This window comes from Heliangelus exortis, chromosome 4, assembly GCF_036169615.1.
Source record: "Heliangelus exortis chromosome 4, bHelExo1.hap1, whole genome shotgun sequence".
NCBI lineage: Eukaryota > Metazoa > Chordata > Aves > Apodiformes > Trochilidae > Heliangelus > Heliangelus exortis.
The window spans coordinates 27,695,961-27,710,724 of record NC_092425.1 but is presented as its reverse complement, the minus strand read 5'-3'; the positions used below and the strand labels follow the sequence as shown (position 1 = coordinate 27,710,724).

Here is a 14,764-nt window from a genome sequence, read left to right as displayed (position 1 = left end):
AGAGAGGCCACCTTAATCCAATAAAAACTGCCTTCAGTTATGTGTCTCCCACCTGATCAAACTGAAGATCTTCACCCCTTTGGAGAGATCTGGACAACAGCTTTTCCTGTAAAGAAAAAATAAAAAGAAATATGAATTTCACAATGCACTCTACTGTTTTCACACCTTGTTTCCCTCTGATTCCTTCTTTCTCAGTGGTATTACAGAACAAAGAAATAACTTTTAATGTGAATATTTTTATTCATTGTTTTTCAGCTATAACTATTTATGAAGATGTGAAGTATGCACACAAAACAGAAGACTAGACAGCTAGAATTTGTTATCTTAATAGTAATAAAGACTGAAAAATAGAAAATGTCAAACACCTCTCCCTAAAAGCAGGGCCTACAGCAGCGTGCTTGACAGAGATTGCTGGCTCTGGGTGCCAAGAGCAACTTAAAAGGAAAGCCATTCCCATCTGAATTAAAAAGTATATTTATGTTCATATAAAGCAGTTATTGCAAGCCACCAGAATGAATTTTTAAAAGCCTCACAATGGCAGAGACAACTGTTCAATGCATTTTCATCTGCACTTTCTCTGAACTCCGGTGAAAATCAGCTAGAAAACCTAATCCAGGAACAGGAGAAAGTCAGCAATAACTTGCTTTACATTTGAAATAACTTTGTGAGGTACAGAAGAGATGCCATATGTTTAATTATTACAGTATTTAATTGCTATCAGTACCATAAAATGCTAACCTGTTATATTCCTGTGAAAAAAAAACAACTTGGTGAGAATATATGTAATAAGAAAACAAAATACTCCAGGCACTTAGGGACATGGTTTAGTGGGGAACTTGGCAGTGTCAGGTTTAGTCGCTGATCTAAACAGTCTTATCCAACCTAAACCTTCCTATGATTTTTTAAACTGTAGCAATAATTCTTACCAGTCATTGTTTAGAGTACCAAATTATACAGTTACAAGAAATACAACTTTTATTGTCTCTTGCTAGGGTATTCTGGAAAGTAAAAAAAACGTGGAAGTGGGGAGAGAAAAAAACAACCAAACAACAACCCACAACAAAATCAGCAAGTGTCATGCACTTGCTTTGAGAGTCAATGATTTACAGTAACTCATATGCCACAATAACAGCTTTAAGGGCATACTACAAAGCAGTAAGATATGTCATTAACATTTTTTGCTAGATAAAAGAATTTTTAATCTATTTTCACTTCATTTTGAGAAGGAAAGTAGAAAAAGTACTCAAGGTGAGGCATTAACAACTCTCATTAGATTGCAGTGACAAAAAACAAAGCGTTTTTATGGTGCAAATTAAGTTACACAGTAAAGTGGGGGAGGTAGTAATTTGCCTGATCTGGGATGAAAAGGGAGGTGTCAGCAGCACTGATCGCCAGAACTGCTCTGAAAAGGTTGTGCCCCAGTCCACATAAAATAACTGCTCAGTAGTTCAGTAAGAGACAACACCCATGTTGTCAGACTGTTGACAAAACTTTTAAAACTCGGTATTTAACACTTCCAAGGCTGCAACAGACAGGCTACATGGTAAAAGAGATACAAATCAGAAGTGCTAGCACCGAGCCCAAGATTCAAACTAGCAGTTTATTTTCACTTGTCCTAATCTGTACCTTGGAAACAAGGGCCCATTTCTGGAATTTTCTGCCATGACCGCATGAGCAGTATTTGGTGTTGAACACAAACCCTGGCAACTGTTACAGCCTCTGAAAGCTTGAATTCAACTCTGCCCAGGCAAAAAGCATTTGCCTACTCTAAAAGTATAGCCTGAAATAACACCGGTACCAATTCATTCACAAGTCAGACCATTTTCATGTTCTATAATCCAAAGAAACCCACTTAACAAAGAAAACTCATATAGGTACATTTTCAGTATGCTTAAGTAAAAAAACATTTTTTAAAAGAAGTTAATTTCAGGAAAATATATTTAACATAATAAGTCAACTGATGTATTCACAGATGTTCTTCCAATTGTGTTTTCAAAAGCAAGGGGGGAAAGGTTTCAGACACTGGAAGATTTCTTTGAGCCTTACAAATGCATAGAATTTTATGAATTATGCTCTAAATACTGTTATGAGAACCAGAATTTTTGCAGCAGATATGGAAAGCTCCAGACAGCACTTGCAAATCAGAATCCCCTTTTAAGTAGAATTCCTCCCTCTCCTTTTTTATAAGAAAACATCTATTGTAGGTGAATTCATGTTATGATCTGTACTATGCTTTTAGATATACTGCACAAATAATTGTAATCTTATCTATAAAGCAGAATGCTGAGAAATATTCCACCCTATATAAACATTGCATATTGCTGAACGAGCTGAAGGGAAATAACTAGAAAAATATTTCCCCAAAAGATGGAGAAGTTACTTTCCTGTAAGAAGATGATAATGAGTCAGGTACTTTGAGTCTCATGACACAATGCCTGTCACGTCACATTTCCAGTAAAGTACTACAGAACTATTACACAGGTGAACAGACATTATACCCACAAGAAGTGGGTATAATAAACAGAAATATCTAAAAAAAAGAATGGTAGAAAAATCAAAGAAAATGGAAATAAACTTGAAGCCTGTAGATGAAGAGGAAACCCAGATCAACAGGTGGCAAACTTTTTTTCACACAGTTGTCCAAGTTTAGCTTCTCTACACACACACATTCAGTGACACGCTTCAATGTTGATAGAACTTAAGATTTTTAGTATCAGAACAAAGTTGTTACAAGTTCATAATCCTGTATTGTTTCTCCTCAGTATTAAAAATCTGAACCACTAACATCGTAGGTAATGTAACACCATACAAACACATGGGACATGACCAGGTAATACTCCTTGACCCTGTTACAGGTTTTTCAAGGCCTTTGAATTATTTGTATGGCTTTAAAATTTATTCTCTTTCAAAGGCTTGTTCCAGCTCTGCTTTGTCATGGCCCCAGTTGTCTCACTTCCAAAAAAATCTATCCAACATGAAGTCAGATCTAGCATAAAGGGCTGGAAACTTCAACCGAATTAATAATTTAAGATCTATTTTCCTGGCTTCCTGAAGTTCAGAGGAAGACAGCAATAATAGACAAACATCTACCTTTTACAAGTAAATTAAGAGGAAGAAAAAAAAGACACTATTGAATTAAGCGAAGAGTAGTTTGCATCCATTGTGTAAAGTAGAAATGTCAACATATGGCAGGCAACAAAGATCAGGATGTAGACAGACCTGCTTGTGCTGGGCAAACAACTGCACCTGTGGAAGGTACCACCCATTGGCCCCTCTCCATTACCCACTGGCCCCATTCTCTGGGGGCCAGCACACCTCAGCAGGGTGGCTCAGGAGAGCACAGCAAACTGGACTACTTGCTGCTTTCCTCCCAGCTGCAAGTAAGAATCCAGCCCAAGCACAGGGCAGCGCCTGCATCCTTGCCCCAGTGCCAGAGCAGTGAATTAGAAACACTGCACTGAAGAAATGCAGTGTGCTAAATTTTAGTTTTCAGGTAAGATTTTTTTCGGCACATAGGCAAGACTTGCAGACACCTGCAAGTCTGATCAACGTTTAGTTTCTCTCTTACAGCATAAAATTGTCCTGCTTGACAACACCAGTGAAATTCTCTTGCTGGTTTTGACTCAGACATGAGGTTGAATTTTCTTCAATTCAGAAAGCTACCACCTTATCTGGTGCTCACCTTGGTGACTTGGTGGTACCATGCTAAACTGTCTCTGCTTAAATTCTAATCATCTCTATTTGCATGCAGCCTAACAAAATACATGGTAATGAATCACTGATCTTTTTCACTGGGATAGTTAGTTCAGCATTTGGGAAAGGATGGTATCATGCCTCATAATCATCCTTGTTCAGATGAGGAAGAGTATTTTAAGCTACACTAACTTGTGCCTGAGGCCTTCTTCCTTTAAAACTATATGAATAGCACAAAAGACTTAGAAGAAATGAGGTGTTTTAATTTAATGTACTCACTAAAAGGGCAATATTCCTTCCTGTGGTTATGTTTGCTACTTGAACCATTTATTTAAGAATTTGCTGATAAGCTTTCTGTAACTTTGGAAACCGGTATTAAAATTTTGCAAGCAGAGACCTCTTAAATAAATCAGTGAAAGGAATTCACCCACCGAGTATCCTAAGTAAATTCACAGCCAGAGAAACCATTTAATTACTTTTTAAAATTACAAGTCAGTGACTCCTAGATGATATTCATACATCTGGCCAAAATGGTACCATCCCCACACCCCCGGTGCTGCCTTGATCTGAAGTGACTGTTTTATAACTATCTTTTTCAAGTCATTTTTACTCCCTGGCTGACATGTGCATCTTCAAGTTTTAAAATGTCTAGCTAATAACTTCAATTAGTCTGCCTCCAAATTCTCTTCAGCAGCTTCATCCAGCAGCCTAGATTCATCTAACAGATTAAAGATTTATGTAACGCTATATATATCCTCCACCCTCCACATAAACTTTCTTATTTATAGCCAAGTCATCAACAAAATCAAATCATACTGACACAGGGTTTTCCTCTCTTCCTGTAAAGCCTTTTCTGCCATCTCAATGGCTACCATTCCTGTGCCCTTACAGCCGTTTATTTTTCTTTTTAAATGTCACGCACTAGAACTGAATAGTTTGTATTTATATTTCAAATACTATGTACAAAAATAAAACCATTTTAGTACTTCCTCTCAATCAGACGCCTAAGGACTCTCTCTTTAATCTGTTCTAGGGACCTGTTTTTCAGCACAAGTGAAGTGCAGATCTATTATATTTACCTTGGTACTAGTTATTCTTGTTAGGAGATTTAACTTTGCTACCCACAGCTCTCCTCTGCCCTCTTAACCACCTGTCCCTTTTCCTCCAAACATTTCTGTGCTTTCTCAGCAAACTCTCATGAACACCTAACTCTTTTGGATGTCTATAAGGAAACAGACAATGTTTATGTTTAAGGTGTGGGCTGGCCTGGTATACAAACAGAGGCATATATATATACACGTAGACACATATTATACCTACATAGGTGTGTACACAGAAACGTTTCCTTTCCCTCAGCCTTTGATTTATTATGTCTTCGTTAGCAGATGATCCAATTCAGTGACACCACAAAACATGTTTAGGCTCTTTTCTGTGTTCTTTTAGACTACTGCTTATAACATTTTTCCCTGAAGGTGCTACCCTGCACCTTCTTCTGTAATAGGGTCATTCACAGCAATAAAGAACACTTCTGTGCAAGCAGCAGTTGCAAGCAGAAACCTTTTGATTTAGTTGTCTTGCTAGAGATAATTTTTAATTATTTCATCATTTGCTGTAACTAGAGGAACTTTTAAGATTTCAACACTAAAATTCGTTGCACACCAAATCTATTTTCTGTCCTTGAGCTATTTTCTCCAAGAGATGGCAATGCAGAGATCACAGCCCTCTGCTGTATGTAAGGAAATAATAAAACTGAATTGCATTCAAACAAAATAACTGCATCTATGTAGAAATAAAAGTTAAAATTTATGTTGCAGGAAGTATTGCCAGTTGAACAGTATGGAAAACATCTTGTAATGCTGTAGTGATAATGAAGGGATTGATTCTGTTGATTCTGAAATCAGTAAGCATGTTCTGCAGATTATACTGTACCTTCAGATGATTAGAAGAAATGTGCAGAAAAAAAGTGGTCCTATGCAAAAGCAACAAGGCAAAAATTAGACAGAAGGCAGCAGTAAGAGGAAGAATTAGTGAAAGGACCAGACATGCAGTGTGTGGCAGTGGGTGCTGACACAAGGAGAAAAGGAGGTGCAAGCACTCAAGCGCACGGCCCTTCCAGCCCCAAGCTCAGAGAGACTTTCCCAGCAGGATGACCAATGAACAAATTCTTTTAGGAACAGCATATGCATCCTTGAATGAAAAAGACTGAGAAGAACAAAATACCTTCAAAACAAGTTTATTATGAGAATTTAAGGAGGAAAAAAAGCCAAGGGACCAGAACAGCAAGTAATACTGCTGTATTACACTATACCTATAAAAATATCTTGGAGAAAGTTCTGATCTGATCACAGTTGCAACACACTGGGTATTGACCTTTACAGGTCATATGTTGAGACTTGAGGGTGTATTTTTATTTACCATTGAACTTCAGGATGGTATATCACCTCTTATAGGGATACTAATACTAATCCATAGCTTAAGCAAAAAAAAAAAAAATGTAACAACAAACAAGCAAACAAAAAATAAGACACCAGAATGAAATTTCCAAGTTTAAAAAACAGAGCCATGAAGGCCAGATCACCAACAGAATCTGCATTTTGCTTAATCTGCAGTATATACTGGCTGTTATATTCTTCCCAGTCCTAGTGACATTACTTGGGAAAACAAACCAAATGCATCTTTTCTTGAAAGTATTATTTCAAAGAAACATCAACAGGAAGCACTTTGCAGTGTTAATGAAGGAACATTTTCATTGTCACTATTTCCTTTTGTAACTTTACAGAACTTATGAATACTGAGAGGTCTTGTTTCCAGTAACCCCTACATAACAGTTTTAACGGAAGTCAATAAACCATAATCCAGGCAGCAACTGTGTTTGCAGAAGCCTGTTTACCCTTGTATCAATCCCTTTGAAAAGTTAACACTGGAGATGTGTTTTTTTTTCAATAACCATATGTATGATAAATCAGTCCCATTTCAAGAGGTATTATGAAAAAAAAAACAACAACAAAAAAAAAAAAACAAACAAAACAAGGACTCACCAAAGGTTCAGCCATTACAACTTCAATTTTCTTTTCAGCTTGAACAGCAAATTCAGCAAAGAGGCTTTTGATGACATACTCGCCAGGCTTGACATCTGGATCAATAGTAATGTTAGACATGATGATGCCTCTCTTTTCCCAGGTAGAAACAACGCTTGGAGAAACTCTGCGTTTATTTACTCTGCTGGGTGGTGTGGAGGCTATAGAAAAAAAAAGAAAAACAAAGAGTGATAAAGCAGAGCTTCTGAACACAGTCTGAAAGACTTGTTCTTTAATGGAAATATTAGTTGATCAATAACAAATAACAATGCATGTATTAGTCTCCTCATCTCTAAGGATTAGCACTTTCAGCCATATACTGAATTTATCATAGGCAAAGGTTACTTACATTTATCCACCTTTGATTTTACTTTTCTCCCTAAGCACTCAAAAATATTTATTATCACGGTTGCCACCCGAAGTTAATTGCAGTATACTAAGAATCTTACCTAATGATATTAAGATTTTATTTTCCTAAGCTAATTGTATAAGGAGCCTAGTCTCAGTCTATTTTATTTCATTACATATCATTATTTGTTCAGGTAGGCTTCTCCAAGACTTTCTGCAGCATGAGGAGACATTCTTGGCTGAACTCAATGAAGCCTAATTAAAGTTTTGCGTTTTCTACTTCTATATATTTGATTTTTATTAACTCAGTATTATCCACAACTTTTACTCAAACATTTTTTCAGTGTTCAGTTCATTCATGAAAATACTGGTTGCCATGGAGACCAGAACTTTGGTACTTCCCTGCACATCTTCCCAAGTATGAGCCTCAGTCAATCGTAACTTCTTCTATCACTTCAAGAAGGTTTATTTTACATAACTTGGACTCCCTCAACTTCCATAGAAAGTATTCATTTATGAAGCCAAATCAAGTGAACAACAGATAACAGAATGGTCAGAACTACCTTAACTTCTAATCCAAAAGAAAGGTTACCTTGAATAAGGTTGGGAGTACTACATATGATCTGGTTTTCTTCCCTAGGTATTTTTTGTACAAACTCAGTGTTTGGTTTGAGTTCAGCTTATTTTTTCCTGTACATAAACTGCAGTATGCCACCTCTGAGCCTGGAAGGACTTGCCAAGGTCACAGAGCTGAGTTCCCAGCAACCAGGGGCAACACCAGAACGGCATTCACGCACACCACATGCCATAAAGTATTTCTGAACATCCTCTTAACACTTTGATCTAGCACTTTGATCTTGGCAATTGAGGTCCTAAAAGATATGGAAGAGTTTGTGCCACACAGCACAGGCACTGGGTGATTGAAGAGACCGCCATGCTGTAGATCCCTACAGTGGAAGAGTGCTGGATGAAAGTGCACAAAGGTGTTAGGAAACAGACCAAAGTGCACGCTGTAAAGAAAGGCAACAACCCAAAACATCTGACTTGAGAGAAAAATTCTTTTTTATCCCACATCTGATGACTGGCTTGTCTCTCAGTATGGAAGCATAAATGTTTCGGGCACTTAAAAAAAAAATGCATTTCTTTACAACTTCTACATTCTTCAGCATCAGTACTCTTGTTGTTCTTAAGGCCTGATGCTTCCAAAGGAAGCACAGGAAATGAAAGAGAGATGCATTATATGTCAAGAAAAAAAGTACAAAGCTTTGAGGACAGAAAAGAAGTGAAAGAATAGATCATCCTTTCTAACCACTGCAGGTAACAGAAACACAACTATGAGACTGACAAAACAGAAAAATGCTGCAACACACCAGCCTTGAACAACTCTCCTTTTATATCCATTTGCAGATGAATATAAAAATTAAAACATCAAGTAGATAAGGATTCCTAACAAATACCACACACATCTAAGTAAACAGTTACTTCTACCCTAAACGTGAACGTTTCTAAGAAATCTAAAGCCTTGTTCTACTCAACAGACAAAATGGATTCTTACTTTAAATCACACATTAAACCTAACAGACTGGAAAGAAATAAGAAGTTGAATTATCCTTTTGACCATCTTCAGTTGTGTCTGGTCAGAAGAAATTTAGTTAAGCAGGTGTTTTGGTTCCTTTTAAGCTTACCTACTTGAGTATGCCACAGCCCCCATATTATTGGGACTGGAGACTTCAGGGAACATGGCACAGCTCTGGGGCAGCCCATGCTCCTGATCAATGAGAAGATGGTACTCAACCAGCTTTTGTCTCTCTAGTGAGACTGAGAAGGACCAGCTTGCTTCTTAACCCTACACATCTGTATTTGTTTTATGCAGACAGGCCTTAATAATGTGTTCACACAATACATCTCTGTTTCCAGTTCTCAAAAGATGACCTTAAAAAGCCCCTGTTCACTAAAGAATCAGGAAAACATAGAGAGCTGATCATCTCTGAAGTACTATCTTTACATTGTACTAGTAACCCAATCCTCAGTAAGAGACTATCTTAGTGTGTTAACTTCCAAACCTACAAAACAGCCTCAGTCACTAAGGATGAAACCCCAAGGCTGTTTATGCCAATACCCAGACATACCACATGCAAATCCTCCCCCCAGGCTCATGGCTCAACACAGGAAATAACCTGACAATGGGTAAACTGGAAAAAAAACCCAACCCTGGCAAGGAAAAAAAAGCAACAACTGGGCTACCACCAGACCAGCTCCTAGAAGAGTTGCATAAATTTCAGTGCAAGATAGAGGGCACTACCATGCAAGTTAGGGGAAGGTGGTACCAGGAGAGCTTTATCCATGCAAAGCCCATTCCTTGGCTCCTGTTTCACACAGCTCCTTCAGATGGTGTAAGCTGCAGCACTGTCAAAGGGTGCAACCCCTCTCAGTCAGCCATCTCCTGCTCTCTGCCATCCTCCCCTGGTGCAAGCAAACATTAGTGTGCAGTTGTGTAATGGACTGGAAAAGCAGCAAATGTATTCATTCTATTCCCCAGGTTAGTATTGACACAACCTGTTGCCAATTTGTTCACCATATGACAGCACATATGCATGCACCAGCAAAAAAAGAAGAGTCAGTGCAGGGACAGCACTTGTGTTTTTAGTCTTCCAGCAGCAGAGTTAAGGCTATCCTACAGTCATCCATGTTACCTTGTGTAACATGAACAATCTCTTCAGTTGGTAATAAATGTCCCGTACCCCCTCCCCCCCCCAAAAAAAAAACAAGGGAAAAGTGTCAAACTGAAGCAATTACAAATGCTGCCATGAGGGGATTACAAATATCTCAACTTTGCTGAAATGCCAATGCATTCAAAAGGCAGGATGACTAGGATTTACTTTTAACTATGAACTTGCTGAGAACTCGTAATTCATGACAGCATTAATGGCTCACATAAACCACTCTTGCCTTGCATATCACAAACTCTGTGGTTTTATCTGCTGTGCAAAACCAGTAAGATAGTTAAATGCACACACAAAAAAACAAAAAACACAAAAATCACATAGGAGGGCAAAGGGGGATGGAGCTTGACTGTGTTTAATAAGATACATAGTAGTTCCTTAAAGAAAAGCCAAAATCTATTATCAGATTTCTTAATTAGGTCAAGAAACATTTTCTGGCATAATTATGTTCCGTGGGATCCATTTACTCATGAATTTGCAATTGATAACACTGTAGTAAGATATAAAAGAGCATGTGCTTAATGGAAGAAAATCTCCTAACAGGTCAGGATTAAACAGTTTCTGTTCTTCTTTGTCATCAAAACATAAGCCCTTCTCTGCTCTTAGCTGCCAGAGAATATTTAAGTTTCAAACCTTTTGAAGAAGCTTCAAAACATGAACCATTCTATAGAGTTTCAGATGAAATCTGGAGCCAACAAATCATGCCACTCACAACAGTTCAAAAACAAGAGACTACTTTCATAAATGGCTCAAAAACACTGAACATTATTCACTTGAAACAATATCCTGTTTGTTTTCTCTGATGCGAGCTAGTGCTACGTGGGAAATCTGGGAGCAAGTGCTGTAGGAAATCTCTGTTAAACAGTATTGTTTGGTTGCTAGGGCCACACCAAATTGTTTGGATAGTTTCAAGGAACAGTAAAACAATACAAAGGATAATTAGACAGACAACATACTCCAAGGTCAAAAGGCAACACACCCTGATGTATGCTAAATTAGAAACAAAATTGTTTCATGTTAAACAGAAGTGTCCACAACTAGGAAAGGTTACTTAATACCCAAGTTGGTATTAAAGAACACTACTGTAATCATCCCACTTCTCTCTGTACAGCTCAAAGGCATCAAGTATTTGAGGATATAAGTAGTGCTCTATTTACCATCGAGATTATTCAGAATTCAAAGCAGGTAACAAAAGGTAACAAAGACACTGCAGCCTGTGAACAGTCCATGAATGCATTTCACTTTACAGCTAATATTAAACAGTAATTTTTAGCTTTTGTATGCGCTGTTTTGTTTGTTTTTTGTTTTTTGTTTTTTTTTGGTGCTACTATACACTGAGCCAAGTGCTGACGCTTCATATGTGCTTTAAATAGTACTTTCCAAGCTTTTCATGTATTTTGCTTCGACTTAAATTTGTTCTTTTAGTTGCTGCTGTTTCTCAGGAAGTTGAAATGGTCAGACTGAAGCATAACTTTCTATCAGGTATCTTTCCCTTTTTGAGATACCTGAAAATACATCTAGAATTATTTTATGCATTTTGCATAAAGCATCCAACTATAATGTAAAGATACTTAGCACACTTTTTGGAAGGGCCTCCATAGTTTTCATCACGCAGATCGTATTCTTGGTTGCTATTTTAAGTTTATTACTACTTCACTGTTTTTTAACCAAATTATGTACCAATAGTGACACTGCATGAAGTATGTCTGTAAACTGGACTTACTGTTGCCTCACCAGCTCTACCTGTACTGAACCCAGATGATCTCATGCTCAGCACCACTGCTCAGCACCACTGCGTGCCCAGCTCCCGGTGATCACCGGGATCCCCCCAGCCAGTTACAGCCCCAGGGGCTGTACACCCATCAGGGAGGGGGCAGGGTGTGCAGCACAGTGAGGGGATGCCAATATTGTAATAGCATTTTTCCAGGTACACCATCAATGGCATTCAGTCAGCTACAGTAACACACTGGGCTCAGGCTGGCTCTCTGCAGAGACGGTGGGTATTTTTTCCATTTATTTCATTAAAGCTCATTTACCAGCAGAATTTTGCTCACTTTTAACGGTGCAAATAGATTACAAAAGAAGAAACTGCAAACGTGTAAAACAGATGTATATATGTTTTTTAACCACTTTGTTATATATATGCTATTACAATATTTTCAGTGATGTATTGTTCTCAGCAACATGCTTAGATATACTGAGATAATAAGCTTCTACTAGATGCCATTTTTTGAGGCATTCTTAAGATGTGTTTAAAAGAAGTACCTAATAAAAATATTGTCATGAAAACCTATAGGTGAAGGGAAAGGCATACGAAGCTTCTAACACCAGTCATGACAATCAACAAGACAGCTTAAATAATGTCAATAAAATCCACAGTTGTTACCAGTGAAATTGTGCATCCACTAAGGGCCACTGGCTGAACAAACTTTCATAGATGTGTTACCTAGATAACCCTTTGCTTTATGTAAGATATACCTACTGATAGTAACACCACAAATATAAACACACAGTGGCTGAAAATGAATTCATTCAAAATACATTAGAATACGAGGAAATCGTATTCTATCAAGGAAATGGACGAAAAAAAAAATTGCTCTTTCTCTCATATTTCTTGTATGTTGGTCCAGATACACAGGACTGCATGACTTAATTCATCCAGTGGCATGAGGTATGCCATTCTCTTTTCTCTCTTTACACTGGCAGCATACAGTGAAATATCTTTAGAAAATGTTTAATGAGAATCATGTCTCCACATGTTCAATTACACTACATGGCCAGGAATATTATCTCATTAATAAGATCCACAGACTAAAAGTTCAGACTGCAAATTCTTATTCAGGACTCTCCCTGATTTTATACCAACTTGATAAAAAGACTCAAATAACCAGCAGTGGTAGCTGGTACTTCTGTCATGCATTTATGAAATGTCAGGCTAAGGTGAACAGATTACCCATCTCTGAAGCAGAAGCAGGCTTAGAACTGGCTTAGTTCAGTGGTATGGTTCAGTTTAATGTTTGCAAAAACAAATCAAACCTTTCAGTGAAAGGAAGTTATATACATACTGCTAACTTCCTCTCCATGTATAAATATAAAGAACATAAAGAAACATACTAGAATACCACATCAATAAAAGAAGTGTCTTTCAACAAGTAGCCAATTGAGCACATGGATAAATGTGAAGGATGAGTTGGGAGAGAATATGGAAAGGGAAGTCTTTTGAGTGTGTTGTGGAAATTGGCATTATGACAGCTGAGCTGTCATTTGAACTCAAACCACAAAACAAAACCACCAGCACAGAAATCTTCTGCAACTATCTTACAAATAATTTTTCTGCCCCCAACAAATATGATCATTCTTTGTGGAAAGCTGACTCAACTAGGAGAGCAGCTGCCAATTTGTCTAGTTACAGGTATTCACACAAAGCCTGTTTTCTGCTTTCAGAGCCTCTGACAACACAAGCAAGAAATTAAATTTTCACTTTTCCTGAAACACAGACTCCTCTGCCAGTCAATGGTCACAGAAATGTTACTGCAGAAAGACACAGAGACACAGCACAAATTTTAAGGCATTAAATCTTAATTTGGCAATATCTAGTTTTCGAGATATCTGGACCAGATTATAATCCCTTATCAGATACTTCTGCTGATGATCCTCAAAGAGTTGTGCCTTTGCAAAGATTAAGTAGTCTTTTGCCTGACTGCTGTTTTCATTTCATTTCATGTTTTCATTTCATTATTTTCATTCATAAACTGTAATTTTTATATTTTCACTTGGCATAATGCTTTCTAGAGATCTAATAAAAAATGTGTCCCTCCAAGGGAGAAAGAAATAGGAAGTAACTTTACGTAATCCTTCTTCAAACTTAAAATGGATGGTTTTTTTGGTTTTGGGTTGTTCGGGTTTTCTTTTAAATCAATTACAGTGTAGAAGAAAATGTGTCCATTTTTCCACACCTAAGAATACATCCCCAGATGTGTGAAGTCAGTTTACTGCACACCAACCACAGACAAGTCACTGAAAGGTCTGTCTCCTATCTAAACTCCACATCACCAAAAACTTCTGAAGACTTTTTGCTATGCTCTCTGCCTCATAGCACATTTCCTCCTTTTATTTGTATTAGTATTCAGAAACGTCTTAAAAAGTACTGTGAAAGAACAAGAAATTCTTCTTGCCTAAATGCCTTAATGGCTGAGCAAATTCAGCAGAAATACTAAGGACTTCTCTGCAGTCTCTTCCTTGCTTTATTTTGAGAAGTCTCAAATTAAAACAGGTATACTATTTCTTCTTTGAAACTCTAGAACTGATGAAAAGATGAAATAGATTACAGAGATAAAATTAGGAAAATTACTTTTAAATACTTCTTTTACTGCGGTACGTCTTTTACCAAGTAAATCCTACTGTTTTACTGCTTCTTAAATAAGGACTATTGCAGTCATTCTTCTTACCTTTATATTTAGGTGAGAAGTAGCAACCATGCAAAAACCTCCTTTCTAAACCTCTGTCACGTGTGAAAAAGCACCACCACTGAACTACAACATAGCCGTTTTTCTACCCGAGGAAAGTTCCCAATCAATTAAAAAATAAATACAAATCACAACAATATTTTAAAACTGTTAGTGAGTAACACACTATCTTCATACTGTACATAGAGAACCTGCTTTTCTATAAAACTGTGACTTAACAGGATGAACAACAGCCACATGCATCACGTACAGTCATGGGCGTGTGTTTTTACAGAAGGTAGAAAACACAATTATTAAGAAATTTAATGGTTGAAAAAGAGGTCAGACCTGACATCCAGGACAGTGTCAGGATATCCAGGGCAGCCAGTCATAAACAATTAAGTCACTGCTGGGCTCACTCCATCCACTGAAAATTTCAAACTCAAGAGCAGCAAAGGATGCTACAACCTACAGAGTA

At 37.5% G+C, this 14,764-nt stretch overlaps 1 protein-coding gene across 17 annotated transcripts in view; it reads right to left on the bottom strand.

The window, feature by feature from the left end:
* Window positions 1–14,764, bottom strand: part of FRYL (FRY like transcription coactivator) — a 152,005-nt gene that overhangs the window by 84,072 nt on the left and 53,169 nt on the right. For all 17 annotated transcript variants that reach the window (XR_011725806.1, XM_071743601.1, XM_071743600.1 and 14 more), the window contains 2 exons: window positions 6,732–6,931; window positions 53–106 (listed from right to left, as the gene is read on the bottom strand). Coding sequence is in view for 16 of the 17 variants with exons in the window: in XM_071743588.1 (XP_071599689.1) it covers window positions 53–106; window positions 6,732–6,931 (254 nt within the window). In the remaining variant the exon portion in view is untranslated. The remainder of the gene's footprint in view (window positions 1–52; window positions 107–6,731; window positions 6,932–14,764) is intronic.